General features: G+C 36.5%; 1 protein-coding gene across 1 annotated transcript; it reads right to left on the bottom strand.

Annotated features, from left to right (window-relative positions):
• Positions 1–2776: 2776 nt before the first annotated feature.
• Positions 2777–15222, bottom strand: LOC129776451 (uncharacterized). The gene is made up of 4 exons (XM_055782106.1): positions 14797–15222; positions 3449–3683; positions 3285–3373; positions 2777–3190 (listed from the first exon to the last, which is right to left on the bottom strand). The coding sequence occupies exons 1-4, from the start codon at positions 14953–14955 to the stop codon at positions 3104–3106; spliced, it is 570 nt and encodes a 189-aa protein (XP_055638081.1). The 5' UTR covers positions 14956–15222; the 3' UTR covers positions 2777–3103.
• Positions 15223–16239: the final 1017 nt, after the last annotated feature.

Genomic DNA, 16239 nt, shown 5'->3' with positions numbered 1-16239 from the left:
CTAACTGGAGCATGCTATAGGATAAAACATTATATTACATGAAACATTATATGTTTCATGTAGAAACACATGTGGATTCCACTTTTGAAACGGTTTCACTTAGCTTGCCCTATTTGTAATTTGTATGTTTGTACACAATGTCTGTAGCGCTGTCCCACATTAATTCAAATTTGACCCCCTTTCTGTTGAACGATTGACCTTTATCTCTTCTGTCATTACAAAACCACATAATTCATTATCTTGAAAATCCAACGCGGCCACCGCTACAAAATCTCAGACTGTTATTTATGTTATTTTTCTTAAATGGTGACGATTTCACAGAATATTGAAATTTTTCACAATCGCTTGCTTGCCACCGCTTCCAACGTCGGATACTCAGATTGTGTCACTTCGGAGGCTTGAGCTTCCGTACGAACAATGAGTCGTATCATTTACTTATAATAATATCAAAAATGTTAATTTATACTTTTCTTTCTAATATTAAAATTTAGCGCTAAATAGATTTCTTCCATGTAGAAAATCTCCTTCATATCCGAACCAACCTTGCATTTGTTCAAAATATAGTTTTGATAATAAAAATTACGCTTTTTCCGTGGCGCATTTATACTTATCGAACTTTGATCATGTGCGCAATTTCTTTTTTTTTCTCAGGGCTTATTTCTTTTGTGATTCTTTGCGTCCACGGAAGATAATAATTCATTGAAAAATGAGATTCGATCTTCTTCGCCATTAAAATACAACTTGCAATTTGCATTAAAATAGAACTTTAGGGGCGGAAGTGCCTGCTTGCACCCCCTCCCTCTTCGCTATCTGTATATAATGTATACCGAATGGCGAAGTATTTGTTAATGTAGGGGTGTTGCACCCCTAAAATCGTGTACCCGGGGGCGGTCCGCCTCCTCCGCACCCCCCAGTCGACGCCACAGTCCAAAACTTTGCGGAGCCCCCGCAGACTGCAGACTTTTCAGTCGGTTCGGTTTATGCGCGCATATGCATACCTATCCGTATTGATCAGAAAGCCGACCAAACTATCGCCCGGAAAAAAGTCTGCAGTTTACGGGGTCCCTAACTGTCTCCAACTTCGTGCTTCAAGTTTCATGTTTAGGAATATCGTATGTACAAGTGTGTATGATGTGTGTATGCAAAGTGAACGGAAGTATCGGGAAATTAAAATATATTTTATTTCTTCATTAAAAATACATTCCATCTATTAAATGATGCACTTCATCCGATAATACGATTTTCCACGCAAGTTCCTTCCTTCCAAAACCAAAAGAAGGTGGTTTTTTCAAATGTCTACACACTGCACGAAAATATGACCTTACTCATGAACGACACATGTTTTGTTTTCAAGAAACTGACTCCTTGAAAAAGATCGCTAGTGTGCAAACCTAAACACCGATCACTAACAAAAGCGGTTTTGTTGAAAGCAATAATGTTTTCATTATGTTTCACAAATGTTTTGAAAAGTATGTCAAAGTCTTTGCAAATTTGAATGGTCTTCAAATGGTCCTCCCAATATTGTGTGTATTCACAGTATGTCTTCAAAATAAAGACATGTCTTCACAACTGGCCTCATTGCTCTCGACACAATCGATGGTCTTATATTAAATGTCAAGCCTGACTGAGCGCAAACTACATTCAGTGTCAGATTTACTAACCCCAAATGACCGCTATGGGTGCTCCCTTGGCCGAGTGGTTAGCGTCATAACTAATATGCCGGGAGTTCGGGTTCGATTCCCGTTCTGGTCGGGGGAATTTTTCGTCAAAGAAATTTCCTCCGACTTGCACTGTGATCACGCGTATTCTAGAGCTTGCCACTCAGAATGCATTCAAGGCGTGTTATTTGGCATAGAAATCTCAACTAAGTACTAATAAAAATGACGCAAGTAATACTACGTTGAGACGGCGAAGTTCCTCTAGGAACGTTAGTGCCATTGAAGAAGAAGAAGAAATGACCGCTATGAGCTATCGTAATACTATCATTCTAGTTGGTAAATACAGTGGTTTGATAAAAAAGTTCAGACATACACCGGTACCAGTGCAAGTCGGAAAAACCGCGGCCAGATCAGAAATCAAACCGCTGTTCCAATACCGATATTCCGAAAACACAATTCTGAGAAAAACACGATTGAATTTAACGTCACGATAACACAAATGTAAAAAGGCCCATATTGAGGTACTTCTGGATGCTTCCACTATGTATTGGGTACGTGATATCTAAATAGTGTTGAAAGAAATTACTAGCGAAACAACGAAAACAAAGATCTTCACTGAATGTGTTCAACAGGCTCGACAAACATTATATCAAAAGGCAGCCATTGCATCCTATATTCAAATACTATTGATCACTCTGGAATGCTAACATTAGTTCTGATCGAAGTTCCAATAACGAATAAATGACACAATCGACGGCAAATCTTATGTCTTGACACATAAGCCTAAACCTAAAACTCACACCCAAATACTTACCACGAGACTTCTGCTAAAAAGACCACATTACAATCAACAAGAGGATACTTCAGTTCGTGAGTGTATTTCATAAGAAAGCTTCGCGAAAATTAATCTCTGTTATGAATTTATATCGAAAGTCGTGGCCAAAACGAAAAGCTTTCCACAAAAGCTAAGACACTGTGCTAAAACGAACAAGAAGCTAGGAATATACTGAAACGATAAAAAAATACTGCGCATGTGTTTCCCGTATAAAATATTATCTTTCATCGTAGAAAGCTCTACTTCCAAAGTATTCCCATGGATAGTGACTGGTATTGGAAAACAAAACATACGTTACATCGGAATACCTGTTGTGATGAATATATTTTACAAAATGAGATTTATTCTGTATAAATAAGTAACGAACAACATTCATTCGATGTTATTAATTGTGTATGATAGTGTATAATTTGATTATACAGCAAGTGATGAGTGCTAGTTTATGTTCAAAACAAATTCAGTTCTTTTTCTGTATTTAATTTTCTGACGAAGCATCTATTAAAGTATCGCTGTGGTCTTTCTTACTATCTTGGGATTTCGTTCAACCTAGTGCCTACTTCTATTCTAGAACTTCGAACCAAATATTCATCCCGATAAGTACAATACACGCTTAAAAACAACTAACAGCATTAAAATAACACTTCCAATATCGTCCTTTTTTCGTCTTGTCCTCGGTGCCCCTCGTCTGGATGTCCATCTAGAAAGGCAGAGCGCACAATTAGCAAATCCTGTCGGACAGCAAACCGTATCGCATTGACCACACCAATAGAAATCGTTTGTTAGTTTTTTACCATTTCGTCAAGCAGTTCCCTGCGGCCCTCGAGCTCATCGAGCCCATCAGGTATCACGTTGGCTTCTTCCGAGTCCTCGCCCTCTGCCTCTGGAATCAATCAAACTTTGGCTCAAGCGGGCGCCGAAGCTTTTAAAGGAATATACATGTTCATGCACAATTTACCGGCGTAATACGACTTCATCAGCTGCTCCGTCTTGCTTGGCTGCTGTTGTTGCTGCGGCGGCTGCTGCTGTTTGACCATACCGTTGGTAACGGGACGACCTCCGTACTTGGTATCCCGGTACACCTTATTGATTGGACGTCCTCCGCCATCCTCCCCTTCGCCCTTCTCCAGTGCGTGATGCAGAGCAACCATCAGCCGATCGAGCAACATTGCGGCCCGTTTGGGCACTACCATCTATGAAATGCGCAAAATAATAAAAGAAACATACATAATATAGGAATGAATGAATGAATTAATTAAGCAAAGATCCCTGCAGTAACTAATATATTGTAAACAATCAAAAACTCGAAAAGATAGTACCAGTTTTTAACTTTTAATCAATCAAATCAAATCATTTTTCAGGAATTATTTCTACAGATAATTTTAGACTTGAACTACAACATGTGAAATTATGAAACAAATTATTGAAATTATTATTATATGACCGACATTTTTTATTTCTCTTATAGGTTTTGAAGTGGTGCTTCCGTGGCCGAGTGGTAAGCGTCCGACATCATCATGCCGGGTATTCGGGTTAGCGAAATTTCTTCCGACTCGCACTATGATCACGCGTATTCTAGAGCTTGCCACTCCAGGATACATTCAAGGCGTGTTTTCCGACATAAAAATCTCAACTAATAGAAATGAGGCAAGTAATACCTACGTTAAGATGGCAAAAGTTCCACTGGGAAGGTTAATGCTATCCAAGAAGAAGAAGGTTTTGAAGTGATGGCTAATGGACAAGATTAAACACCATGGTAAATTGAAAACTATTACAGTTTCAGGTATAACTAACTGATATAACTTCAGCTTATAAAATGGTAAAAAATTTATATTTTATTTTTTGTGTTTAATAAGCTTCGTTTTCGTGTAGGTTATTATAGGCAATTCAAAGAATGAAAAAAATACTTTAACGGATAAATCCTCCGCGGGGCTACAACTAAACTAAAGTTACGAGCTAGAACGTTCTCGGCGTGATTTTTTCCGAAAACTTGTATGTGGTCATATCCTACATTAACGCTGACAAACACTCTACTCAGCTCAAAAAAAAATGCTGTAAATCACAGTTACTCATGTTTAGAATATTTGACATCAATTATCAGGTAAAAAAGATCAGTCAGCGGATTTAAAAAAATATATATATATTGAGTGTATTTTCTTAACGTCCTAATATCCGGTATGATAATGAAAAGAAGTTGCACTCGTACACTGATGCTGGCCCAAGTTTCTCTCCTTAGTCAAACGGTCACATCCTGTTCATGGTACTACCAATACGATCCAGAGATCAAAAGTAGGAATTAATGGTTAATAGAATCGAAAATGAGATATGTGATTTTCTTCATTTCACGATGAATAATTTGATTCCGTTCTCGTAATGCGGTGGAAAATTTATTAAATTATTAAAATAATTGTACTGGTGGGATGAAACGGACTGTTGCCAGTGGGAGTGAGATGGATTGTGAAAAATTTGTTTAATCTTTTCCTACAGAGTGACCTGCGTCTGTAAACGGATATCAAATAGCAAAGGATGGACTGTCTAGAAGCTGACTGGAACTAAAAGCAAAATAGTTGAGGGTCTGTCCGTTTATACTAGAGAAAAGCACAACACCACCTCTAGGTGGATTAATTCGATTTTTTCATCATTTAACGGACATTCGGGATGAGTTCAGACCTTGGATGAATAAAATTATTCCTCTCACGAACGATAAATCTCTACGCTTTGTATATTACAGACCTGTCCATATTCCCCCCACTATATGTCCATATTACCCGCATCGAAAAAAATATTGTACTTTTCGGTCCGTTTTAATTTCAGTGAAAAAACATTTAAAAAACATGATTTTGTAAACAGTATATTGAATTGGAAGAAACCGTATTCAAGTTTGGCAGAACATGAGTTTCCCAAGATATAATTGAGGATCTTTTTAACATGCCCGTATTACCCTCACCTACCCTAATAGTTTGATACCTACATGTTTCTTACATAGAATTGTAACTGGCTATATCATGGTTTTTTTTTTTAAACGGACGTCAACTCTCCTGTTAGGATAAAATTCGTTAATCATGAGTCCATTAGGAATCGAAGCAAGTAGGGTGTGCGAGCAGGGATGATTTGGACCACCCTTTTTCTCGAAAAGTACGGTTCAACTTGGATTTATATATGTCATCTACTTTTGTTGTTGAACCGAATGTTCCTAAGTATGTATGTAACTTTGCTAAAATTTGACAAGGGGTGGGGGGAACGGTAACATGAACATAGCAAGCATTTGATTGTAAGAAAATGTTTGTGGTCGTTGTTTTAAGATTTTTTCCGCTGATTTCACAAACTTTTTGTGTATTGTGAAGTAAAGTTTTGTTCGCCTACAGAAGAAGAACCGTCTGATGCAGCGAAACTGTAAGTTTGATAACGATGAATGAAATAAATTGCATTTCGATTTTTGCATGCTGTGTGGGGTGATATGGACACGTTTCTGTGAGGTGAATTGGTCATACATGATTTAAACTTTTCTTTTTTTTTATTAATAATTATTTTTAATTTTTTAATTTTTTATTTTAATTGGTTTAATTGATTTTTACAGGCTCAGTTACATAGGTTTAAAGGAGCCAAACTCCTAAAAAACTTTTCTTTGGTCTAATTGATTCTAGATGCCGCGAAATTACAAAATAGGATGGACAGAAGGAGGAGCTTGAAAGAGCAGCGCATACCATCCAGGACAGATTTATTTGTACAAAGCATTGAAAGTATTTGAAAATGCTCGAACAACAGTGAAAAGATTCATGTAGAATTCGAAATGGTCTCAATGCAATCTTTCTGGTCTAGCTTCTCACCAAGATACCTGGTATCGATCCCAGAACACTGTTACTGATTGTAATATTAGCCCAAACTACTTTACATAAACATAGGTATGTTTTTTTCGATGACACACACACACAGTGTAGCTGAGTGTACAATGTGACATTTTTTACCGTATTGGTTTGGAAATATTAGGCGATTCACTTAGGGGGTCCAAATTACCCCCACTTACTGTATAGTTAAAATTTAATCCATAGAAAAAAGACAAACGTCGGAAAATGCAGTCTTAAACTCTCCGAAATTTGGGACAAATCCGCTAGTCACCCCAAAGTTCAAAACGAATGAATAAATCTAGATAAATTCCCTCATCAAATGCAATTTAGATGCAATTGTATCTAAATAAGTACAATCTTCAAAGATGTAGGATCATTTGAATATTGAAAGAATGTTGCTAGTCTCATTCTTCTTGTCTTTCCAATTCCATACCTCACCTAGCACACCAAAGTTATTCTATCAAAAGGTCGCCTCCATTAAACATGATTCTGGGGTACTTGTCTCCAGCTTCCCAAGGGGTCTAATCAATCGCAAGTCGCTTTCGATCTGGTCTGCACGCTGTGCTCCTCTGTTCATGGTACCAGAAGTGGTTTTACCGCGCCATCCGATCTCTTTACGTTTTCGATCCATCACAATGTACTGACTTCTTCAGATGCACAGAGGGGTCCTCTTCAAAGAACGCGTGCAGCGCCATCGCCATATAGTACGAATGTTCATTACCTTGTCTTAATTCTCCGCGTGATTTGTAAAGACTCAATCATGTACTCATTTTTGCAAAATATGTTAGATTGAAAAGATTTGATCCGTGGCAGCACGGACTCCTATAACTCCCATCTTGGCAACTAATCTCTAGGTTATCAGTGATAAACGTCAACATATGATTTGGGGGAATATTTCTTCTGTGGCAATGATAAACGTAGTGTCACGATAGTTGCAGCATTCCTGCTGGTCACCCTTTTAGTAGACGGGGTAGACAACTCCCTGCATACAGTCATCCGATAGTTTCACGATAGTCTCAGACCTTGGAAATACAGTGTTCTTGCAAAAGGTTTGTAGAGCTCGATGGACAGTCCGTTTTTGCCGGTGGCTTTGTTGTTCTTCAGATTTTCAATCTCTTGCTCATCGAAGTGCCGCTTCCACCTCGCAACCTCCTTCATTCGTGATCAAGTTCCCCACCACATCCTTGGTTAATCTTCTCCTAGATCTTCCGCGTATTCTTCCATTTTTACATGATAACAGTCCTCCTGTTGACGATTATTCTGTCTCAGAGTCGTGGTCATGCCTTTCCGTGCCTGTCTGTGCTAGACTAAACTCACCCTCTCATCCTAGAGCTCAGGTAGATCGCCCAGTTACGGCTTTTCGCAACGATTATGTAGCGTTTCTAGTTGATCGTCTGTCAGGTGATTTCAATATGCCCTGAGGAATGTCCTTGCGGAGGAAGAAGGATCTTCAAACTACCAATCCTAGTCCCAGAAAATCCAGAATATCTCCGGAGTCCATGAGACCTAAATCAGAAGCCACGTGTTTTTTCGAGTTTAAAGAAATATGGAAGAGTTCGGTTGAAATTGAGTATATACGAGTAATGTAGAATATAACAACCATTTGAACTTTATTGTTTTGTTCAAGCACGAAACATTCAAAATATAAAAACACCAATGTTTCATAACTGTAGAACCAGACGGAAAAACTCTCATTCCTTTACAAAACTAACATCAATTTCGCACGAATTACAATAAACTTCTAATTCGTAAGTCATCTTCAGTTTCAATCAGTACAAATAACCTTTTCAGGGTGGTTCCGACCAAGCTGCGGCATGTTGTAGTGTGTATCTCTGATCTCTACCGTCTGAGCTCTTCAAAACTCTCAATTAACTCGGTGGCTTTGGTGCAGAAACAGCAGTGAATGATCCTGAAATACTACGTTAAACTTCTGACTGTTCATTCGTGTTGATGAAAAGCTATCTTAACCAGGCCTTTTTGAAATTATTACCCCCCAAACCATCAGATCTCCGCCTCAAATTTGAACTGCTAGAAACTGATGTACGAATTAGAAACTTATTGTAATTTGTGCGAAATTGATATTAGTTTTGTAAAGAAATGAGAGTTTTTCCATGTGTTTCTCAAGTTATGAAGCACTGATGTTTTTTGTTTTTGGAATGTTTCGCTCCTAAACAAAACACAAAAGTTCAAATGATCAGTCCTATAAACTACGATAATTATTGAGCAATTCCACCCCAAATCAACCGGCCGTTGACCCGACCCTTTCCGTTTTTTTCAAAACTTGGTACTTATGACCTAAAATCACAATTTTCATTATCATAAATTATCAATTATCAATTGAAATTACGACTGATTTTATAAAAGGGCGTATACAAAATCATTGATCTGTCTTTCAAAAAATCGTAACTCAAAATCAAGATGTCTGATTCAAATATGATATTTGACAAAGTTGCTGGAAAATAAATGAACCATTTAGGAAAAATCACATTTAAGATGTAATGTTAAAAAACTTACTCGAAAATTGAATATAATATTGAAAACTCAAAACGTTCCTATAGGACATTTCAATACAGAGATATTGTAGTTTCCCCTTCCCCTGATTAATTGTTCAATAAATAATGAACTGCAATAAATTATGTACAAAGATAATTTGTTACATTGAATTAAAAAAAATAAATAAAATTTATTATTGCATCAATTTAGAAAGAAATGCCTAAAACCTGTGTATCAATTTGCGATGCGATCATTATTTCTAGCACAATTAATCATCAAAGACGAAGAAGAAATTTTTCATTCAAACAAAAAATCCTCTGTATTGAAAAGTCCTACAGTAACGTAATAGGAATCAAATGAAAGCTGGTTGATAAGGCTAATTGGATTTGCTATTTAATTAGTTAACGAATTAGTTAGCGAATTGTTTGAGGTCACAAAATTTTTGAATAAACAGAAACAGAAAAGAAACATAACAGAAATAAATCTATTTTTTATTTCTTATATAAATTTGTTCGTAAAATTCGTTCCAAAACTTGAGTGTTTAAGCTTTGAAATCATATACATCCCATCTTTATGCGTTCACTCTATATACAAAAATAATGTAATTTATTTGTAATGGAAAAATTAACAATAACATTTCGGGCATCCAAATATAATAAATAAATAAATTGTAAGAAATACATTCGATGTTTCAAAGATTCCTTCTCTGGTACTGATTTAATCCTTAAATCATGCTGTTTAGATAATCGATTCATCAAGATCGATCTTTTTCTAAAGATTGCCAATCCAGGGTACCAATCCAGGTACAAACCGATCAAACTAGCGTTGGCAGAAAAAATTTCATCTTCGGCAGAAATAATGCTTTTTCGTGTGCTGAAGGGTCAAATTAATAAATAATGAGTTGTTTTAAAAGCTTTCATATGTTTGTATGTATGGGAGCAGACATCTCTTTCTCTTTTCTTTTGACGTAGAACTACGTCTTTCATGAAGGGTGCCAAATCAGAAAACAGGTCACGTTTTTATAAAATAAAGTTAGCGTTAATAACTATTTTTGCAGCGAACGGATTTTGGCGATTTACATACTAAACGAATCGGAAATTCCCTAAGATTTGTTTAATATGCTATACATTAGAATCCCCTGGTTTGTAAATGGTAAAATTCATGAAAACTCTAAGCGTTTCCATTTTCCCATACATTTGTTCTGTCCATTTGTGTGCTTTCCCGAACAGAGCAGTCAATAACGAGCAACTCATCGACGAGCAACGAAGGGGAAATCGTAGGATATAAAGTCACCGTGAACAAAGGAAAAAAAGAAGAATGAAGGGGAATACTTGTCTAGAGTGTAAACAGTGGATCTCGCTGAGGCAATATATGTTTGTATGTATGGGAGCAGACATCTCTTTCTCTTTTCTTTTGACGTAGAACTACGTCTTTCATGAAGGGTGCCAAATCAGAAAACAGGTCACGTTTTTATGAAATAAAGTTAACGTTAATAACTATTTTTGCAGCGAACGGATTTTGGCGATTTACATACTAAACGAATCGGAAATTCCCTAAGATTTGTTTAATATGCTATACATTAGAATCCCCTGGTTTGTAAATGGTTAAAATTCATGAAAACTTTAAGCGTTTCCATTTTCTCATACATTTGTTCTGTCCATTTGTGTGCTTTCCCGAACAGAGCAGTCAATAACGAGCAACTCATCGACGAGCAACGAAGGGGAAATCGTAGGATATAAAGTCACCGTGAACAAAGGAAAAAAAGAAGAATGAAGGGGAATACTTGTCTAGAGTGTAAACAGTGGATCTCGCTGAGGCAATATATGTTTGTATGTATGGGAGCAGACATCTCTTTCTCTTTTCTTTTGACGTAGAACTACGTCTTTCATGAAGGGTGCCAAATCAGAAAACAGGTCACGTTTTTATGAAATAAAGTTAACGTTAATAACTATTTTTGCAGCGAACGGATTTTGGCGATTTACATACTAAACGAATCGGAAATTCCCTAAGATTTGTTTAATATGCTATACATTAGAATCCCCTGGTTTGTAAATGGTTAAAATTCATGAAAACTTTAAGCGTTTCCATTTTCTCATACATTTGTTCTGTCCATTTGTGTGCTTTCCCGAACAGAGCAGTCAATAACGAGCAACTTATCGACGAGCAACGAAGGGGAAATCGTAGGATATAAAGTCACCGTGAACAAAGGAAAAAAAGAAGAATGAAGGGGAATACTTGTCTAGAGTATAAACAGTGGATCTCGCTGAGGCAAACTTTCATTCGGCATCGGACTGTTGAGCAATTCAGTTCACTTTGCTTTCGCTGCGCTCCGATCTAAGATTGGACCCCACCAGTGGTAATTCAACTTGGATATCGTCGTGTGGTTTTTCCAGTTCGTTTTTCGCGTTATTCGTATCGTGTGTTTTTCTTTCCGCGTCATAAATTGGACGCTGTGTGAAGAGACAAGAAGAAGAGGAAGGCAGGCTTGAGCCCTGCAAAAAACGAACGCATTGCCAGGGGCACTAAAATTTCGAAGCAAGCGTCATCTAATGATGCACGCGATGTTGGTGCAGTAAAAAGCGCTCGCACTGAACCGAACCTTTGCGAGAGTGACACCGCATTGACATGAAATAAATTGCGACAAACGATCAGCTAGTGTATTGTTTTGCGAGGGCAAGAATGAATCATCAATCAATTATCGTCAACTGATTCTACAATGAAAAAAACATTTCAGGGATTATTCTACTAAGCAGTAGTTTCTAAAATTTCCCAGCATTATGGAATAATATCCGAAGGTATGAACAAGCGACTTATATAAAATAACAGCGTAGTTCTACGTCAACAATGCGGTCGTATCTTGGACACAACTTCCTATAATTTTTTTCATCTCTTTTGGGATTGAACTAAAGAAAAAGTCCATACAATGTCAACGGGGATCGAATCAAGGCCAGATGGATATCATATGAATAAAGAATTTCATTGATATACAAAACCGTTTTTGTTTTATTTAAAAAAAAACTTTTGCAGCGCTCTTATTGGAAACCCCGAAATATTGTACAAATGATATACAAGTATTGGGGAGAGTAGCTCATTTCCTGTTATCTTTAGGCTTATTTAATGTAATAAATCGGGATTCCAAAACATGTGCTAAATATTAATATTGGGTGTACCAACTATGGAGTTTGTTTCACCTGTACAAACGATTAGTGAAGAATGTTGACTCTAATATCCAGAAAGTTGGACTCTTCTACGCGATGATTCACTACTAGTTAATAATCGTGTCCAATTTTCGGCTCTAAAACGCGACTGTACTCTGTAACATTTTGCCTTTTGTACCAAGGCAAAATTAGGAAAACATTTTGGACGACATCAGGGCTATTCGAAATGCTTCAAGCGTTAAACACTTATTTTTAGAATGACATAGAACAGACAATTGAGTCGCAATTAATTCGATGTAAAAATATATTGAAGCTTAAATAAATTGAATTGCACGTATTTTACTGTTGCAGTATCGGTATCATAAACGCCATTCACAGTTTCAGCGGCTTGCATTTTCGCCTTTATAAAAGGAAATCTGTAAAATGTATCGAATTTTCAATTTGTTGGCCTCCATTGTTAACACCTTGTAACTCATAATTGAATGGAACAAACAAAAAACAGCAAAAGATTTTTCTTAGTGTGAAATGTTACCTTTACAACAAGCCTAAACTTGAAATTGTATGATCGATATCACGCGATATATTGATTACTGTACCCATTTACCGAGAAAATAATGGATAACTTTTTCCCCAACCTAATATTAAATGCTAATCTATATAAATAAAAATATAAGGCAAAATCTGTTGGTAAGCGGAAAACCCGAAGAAGAGATGGTCCTATTTTAGCCTTCTTTATTTTGTTGTGTTCGTCTCTTCCCGTAGATCAATATATTGGAGAGAAAAACCGGAAAATTTTTGGAAAACTCTGAAGGAAGGTCGGAAAATTCGGAAAATTGAATTCCCACATGTTCGAAAATTACATCATAATAAGCGTTGTTAGTCCATTCGATGTTTGCGCTATCGAAATTGATCTTTGTTCGTAAGTGGAAATGGATTTTCAGACGAAATAACGCATTTCCATATATTATATCTATATAAATAAAAATGTAAGGCAAAATATGTTGGTAAGCGGAAAACCCGAAGAAGGGAATCTCCGATTTTAGGTTTCTTTATTTTGTTGTATTCTTCTCTTTCCGTAGATCAATATATTGGAGAGAAAAACAGGATTTTTTTTTGGAAAACTCTGAAGGAAGGTCGGAAAATTCGGAAAATTGAATTCTCATGTAATCGAAAATTACATCATAATAAGCGTTGTTAGTCCATTCGATGTTTGCGCTATCGAAATTGATCTTTGTTCGTAAGTGGAAATGGATTTTCAGGCGAAATAACGCATTTCCATATCTTTTATCTATATAAATAAAAATGTAAGACAAAATCTGTTGGTAAGCGGAAAACCCGAAGAACGGATGGTCCGATTTTAGCCTCCTATATTTTTTTGTATTTGTCTCTTCCCATAGATCAATATAGTGGAGAGAAAAATCGGAAAATCCTGAAGTAAGGTCGGAAAATTCGAAAATTGAATTCCCACGTGTTTGAAAATTACATCATAATAAGCGTTGTTTGTCCATTCGAGATTTGCGCTATCGAAATTGATCTTTATTGGTAAGTGGAAATGTATTTTCAGGCGAAATAACGCATTTCCATATCTTATATATGTATATATATATATATATATATATATATATATATATATATATATATATATATAAAAATGGAGTGATGTCTTTCTGTCTTTCTGTCTGTCTGATTTCGTGACAGTTTGAGACTCCTCCCTTCTCTCTAAGGGGGGACTGCCATACAAATGAAACACAAATTTCTAAATTTCTCGAGAATTGATCAACTAAATGAAATGAAATCTGCCGTGTGGAGGTTTTATGGTTCAATAAATGATTCTGTGGTGGATAGATACCCCTCCCTCCTCTCTTAGGGGGAGCTGCCATACAAATGAAGCACAAATTTCTGCATTTTTCTTTCTTTTCTCGAGAATTAATCCAGCAAATGAAACCAAATTAGGCATATGGAGGTTTAAGGGTGCAATAAATAATTTTATGATGGTTAGACACTCCACACAAATTTCTGCATTACTCGAGAACTAATCGAACAAATGAAATGAAATTTGGCATTTGGAGGTTTTAGGGTGCAATAAATGAATCTATGGCGGTTACATACTCCTCCTCCTTCTCTTAAGGGGAAGCGGGACGGGGCTGGTTCTGCCATACAAATGAAACACAAATTTCTGCATTACTCGAGAATTAATCAAGCAAATAAAACCAAATTTGGCATGTAACGTAACGGAGAAACATGTTATTTGCAAGTGGTTAAAAATCTTGAACGAGAATTGTGTCTGAAAATAATCTGATATTATAATGTCGAGTTTTGGTAGAAGTACTAGGAATTTTACAGTAAAAGGTAATTTTAAAGGGTAGATAAGGAGATCAATCAATGAACAATTCTGCGATTGGACCCATGAACAGCGCTTAGTGAGAAAACGTGAATGTTTGAAGATATTGATAACGAAAAATAAATTTTGGGCGGGTCGAAGTTTGCCGGGTCAGCTAGTATTAAAATATTAATACCAAATTGTTGCACATTTGTCCGGAAGCTTCATGGCTTAATTAATACGTCATTGATTATAGTAATTAGTAATTGTAATTTATTGTAATTTATCTTTTTCATAAAAAAAAATGTTTCGTAAAATATTTTCAATTAATAAAATAAATGAGATTCACTATCGTTCACTGAATTGCTCACCATACCTACAGGATACTTATTGACTTGATTTCATTTAAATTTCGAAGTTCGTTTTCGAAGCTAGATTATTTCGTAATCCGTTTTCGATAAGCATAAACATGTTCCAAGAAATAACCTACCGGATAATCATCATACTGCACTTGTGGAACCGGAGGATACTCCAATGATCTACCGTTTCCCGATTGTTGTTTGTTCTTGAAACTGGCCGCTTTCGCAAGCAATAAATTCGATTCCAGCAGTACCATCCATAGTGTTATTTGCAATACTACTCGCTTCATGATTGTTGTATTGCAATAGTTTAGTGTCAGTTTTATCTGCAATCTTGAACAATTTCCACTTATCCGATTATCTGGTTCACGCAAACCGTCCACTCTCAAAACTCACAATTTACCAGAGTAAATTATTAATAAATTCATTCATTGTCGCTGTCCAACACCGTTGAGATTTGTCACTGATCAACAACTGTAGATAACCCTTGGAGCACCACAAAACACCGCAAAACGCGCGTATCCTTCCGGACGACCGATCCGAGCGCTCACACGAACACGTTGAAAGCAATCTAAACGGTTTCGATGCGCTCCCATGCTCTTTTATAGAGTGTGTCGAAAATCTGTCCGGGGCTAGGAAAATCGAATGCCGCGGGAGGTCCCACTTGGCGGTGCTTGCAATACAAAAGTAACCATGTACACAAACAGAGAATGCGCTCTGCCCAAGGATTGGAATGGGAAAACATGTTCGTTATGATGGCGAATGTTATCCTGTTGCACTTTCTTCTCTGCTGCATTGAACGGTTGTATCTTTGTTTTCGATGAATCATACATTATCCAATATGCAATACATCATTTGGAATACTTTTGAAATCCAATACATTATATCAATTAGTAAATCATGTCTGGTTTGAAAACATAGAAAGGTCTACTCATTTCGTCTGATTGCCATATTTGATTGGTTATATAAGGCTTTTTAAATATCGGCTATGTATAATCGTCTATCGCTGTATTTCATTAATGTTTTATGGCAAATTTGATAAATATCTCGCTTTTCTACTTACACTTCATCTACCCCTGCACATTACTTCTGAAGACGGATTATGGTAGATTCACCGGTGCTGGACAAGAAAATCTAGAAAAAATTGTATGTGTACATTGCTCGACACTTTTTACCTGACCATGAATAAACACAAATAAACACACCTCTAAATTGCAACGGCCATTAATACATTGAGCCCCGCGTCGGTCCCAAGGGACCGAGACTGCACCGAAACCGAAGTTGAAATTGAAATGTTGTATCGTATACTTTTTGCCGAAATTTCTGTCCAGTTCATAGAAAGAAAATAGTTATTAATGTTAATATTATTCCACAAAGAGTCAATAAATACATGATGATGATGATGATGATGACTGATTGGGAATTGAACCCAATATCTAAAAGTTTCTACTTAGAACATAAAAGAGATCTGCTACAATCAGAAATAATCGATATAACCATTTGATGAAAGATAGTTTACGGCAATTCCGAATGAGCTATCCCAATTCCAGTTTCCACTCCAGACCCTATATAAA

The sequence above is a fragment of the Toxorhynchites rutilus genome, chromosome 3 (assembly GCF_029784135.1).
Source record: "Toxorhynchites rutilus septentrionalis strain SRP chromosome 3, ASM2978413v1, whole genome shotgun sequence".
NCBI lineage: Eukaryota > Metazoa > Arthropoda > Insecta > Diptera > Culicidae > Toxorhynchites > Toxorhynchites rutilus.
This window is presented reverse-complemented; position numbering and strand designations above follow the sequence as displayed.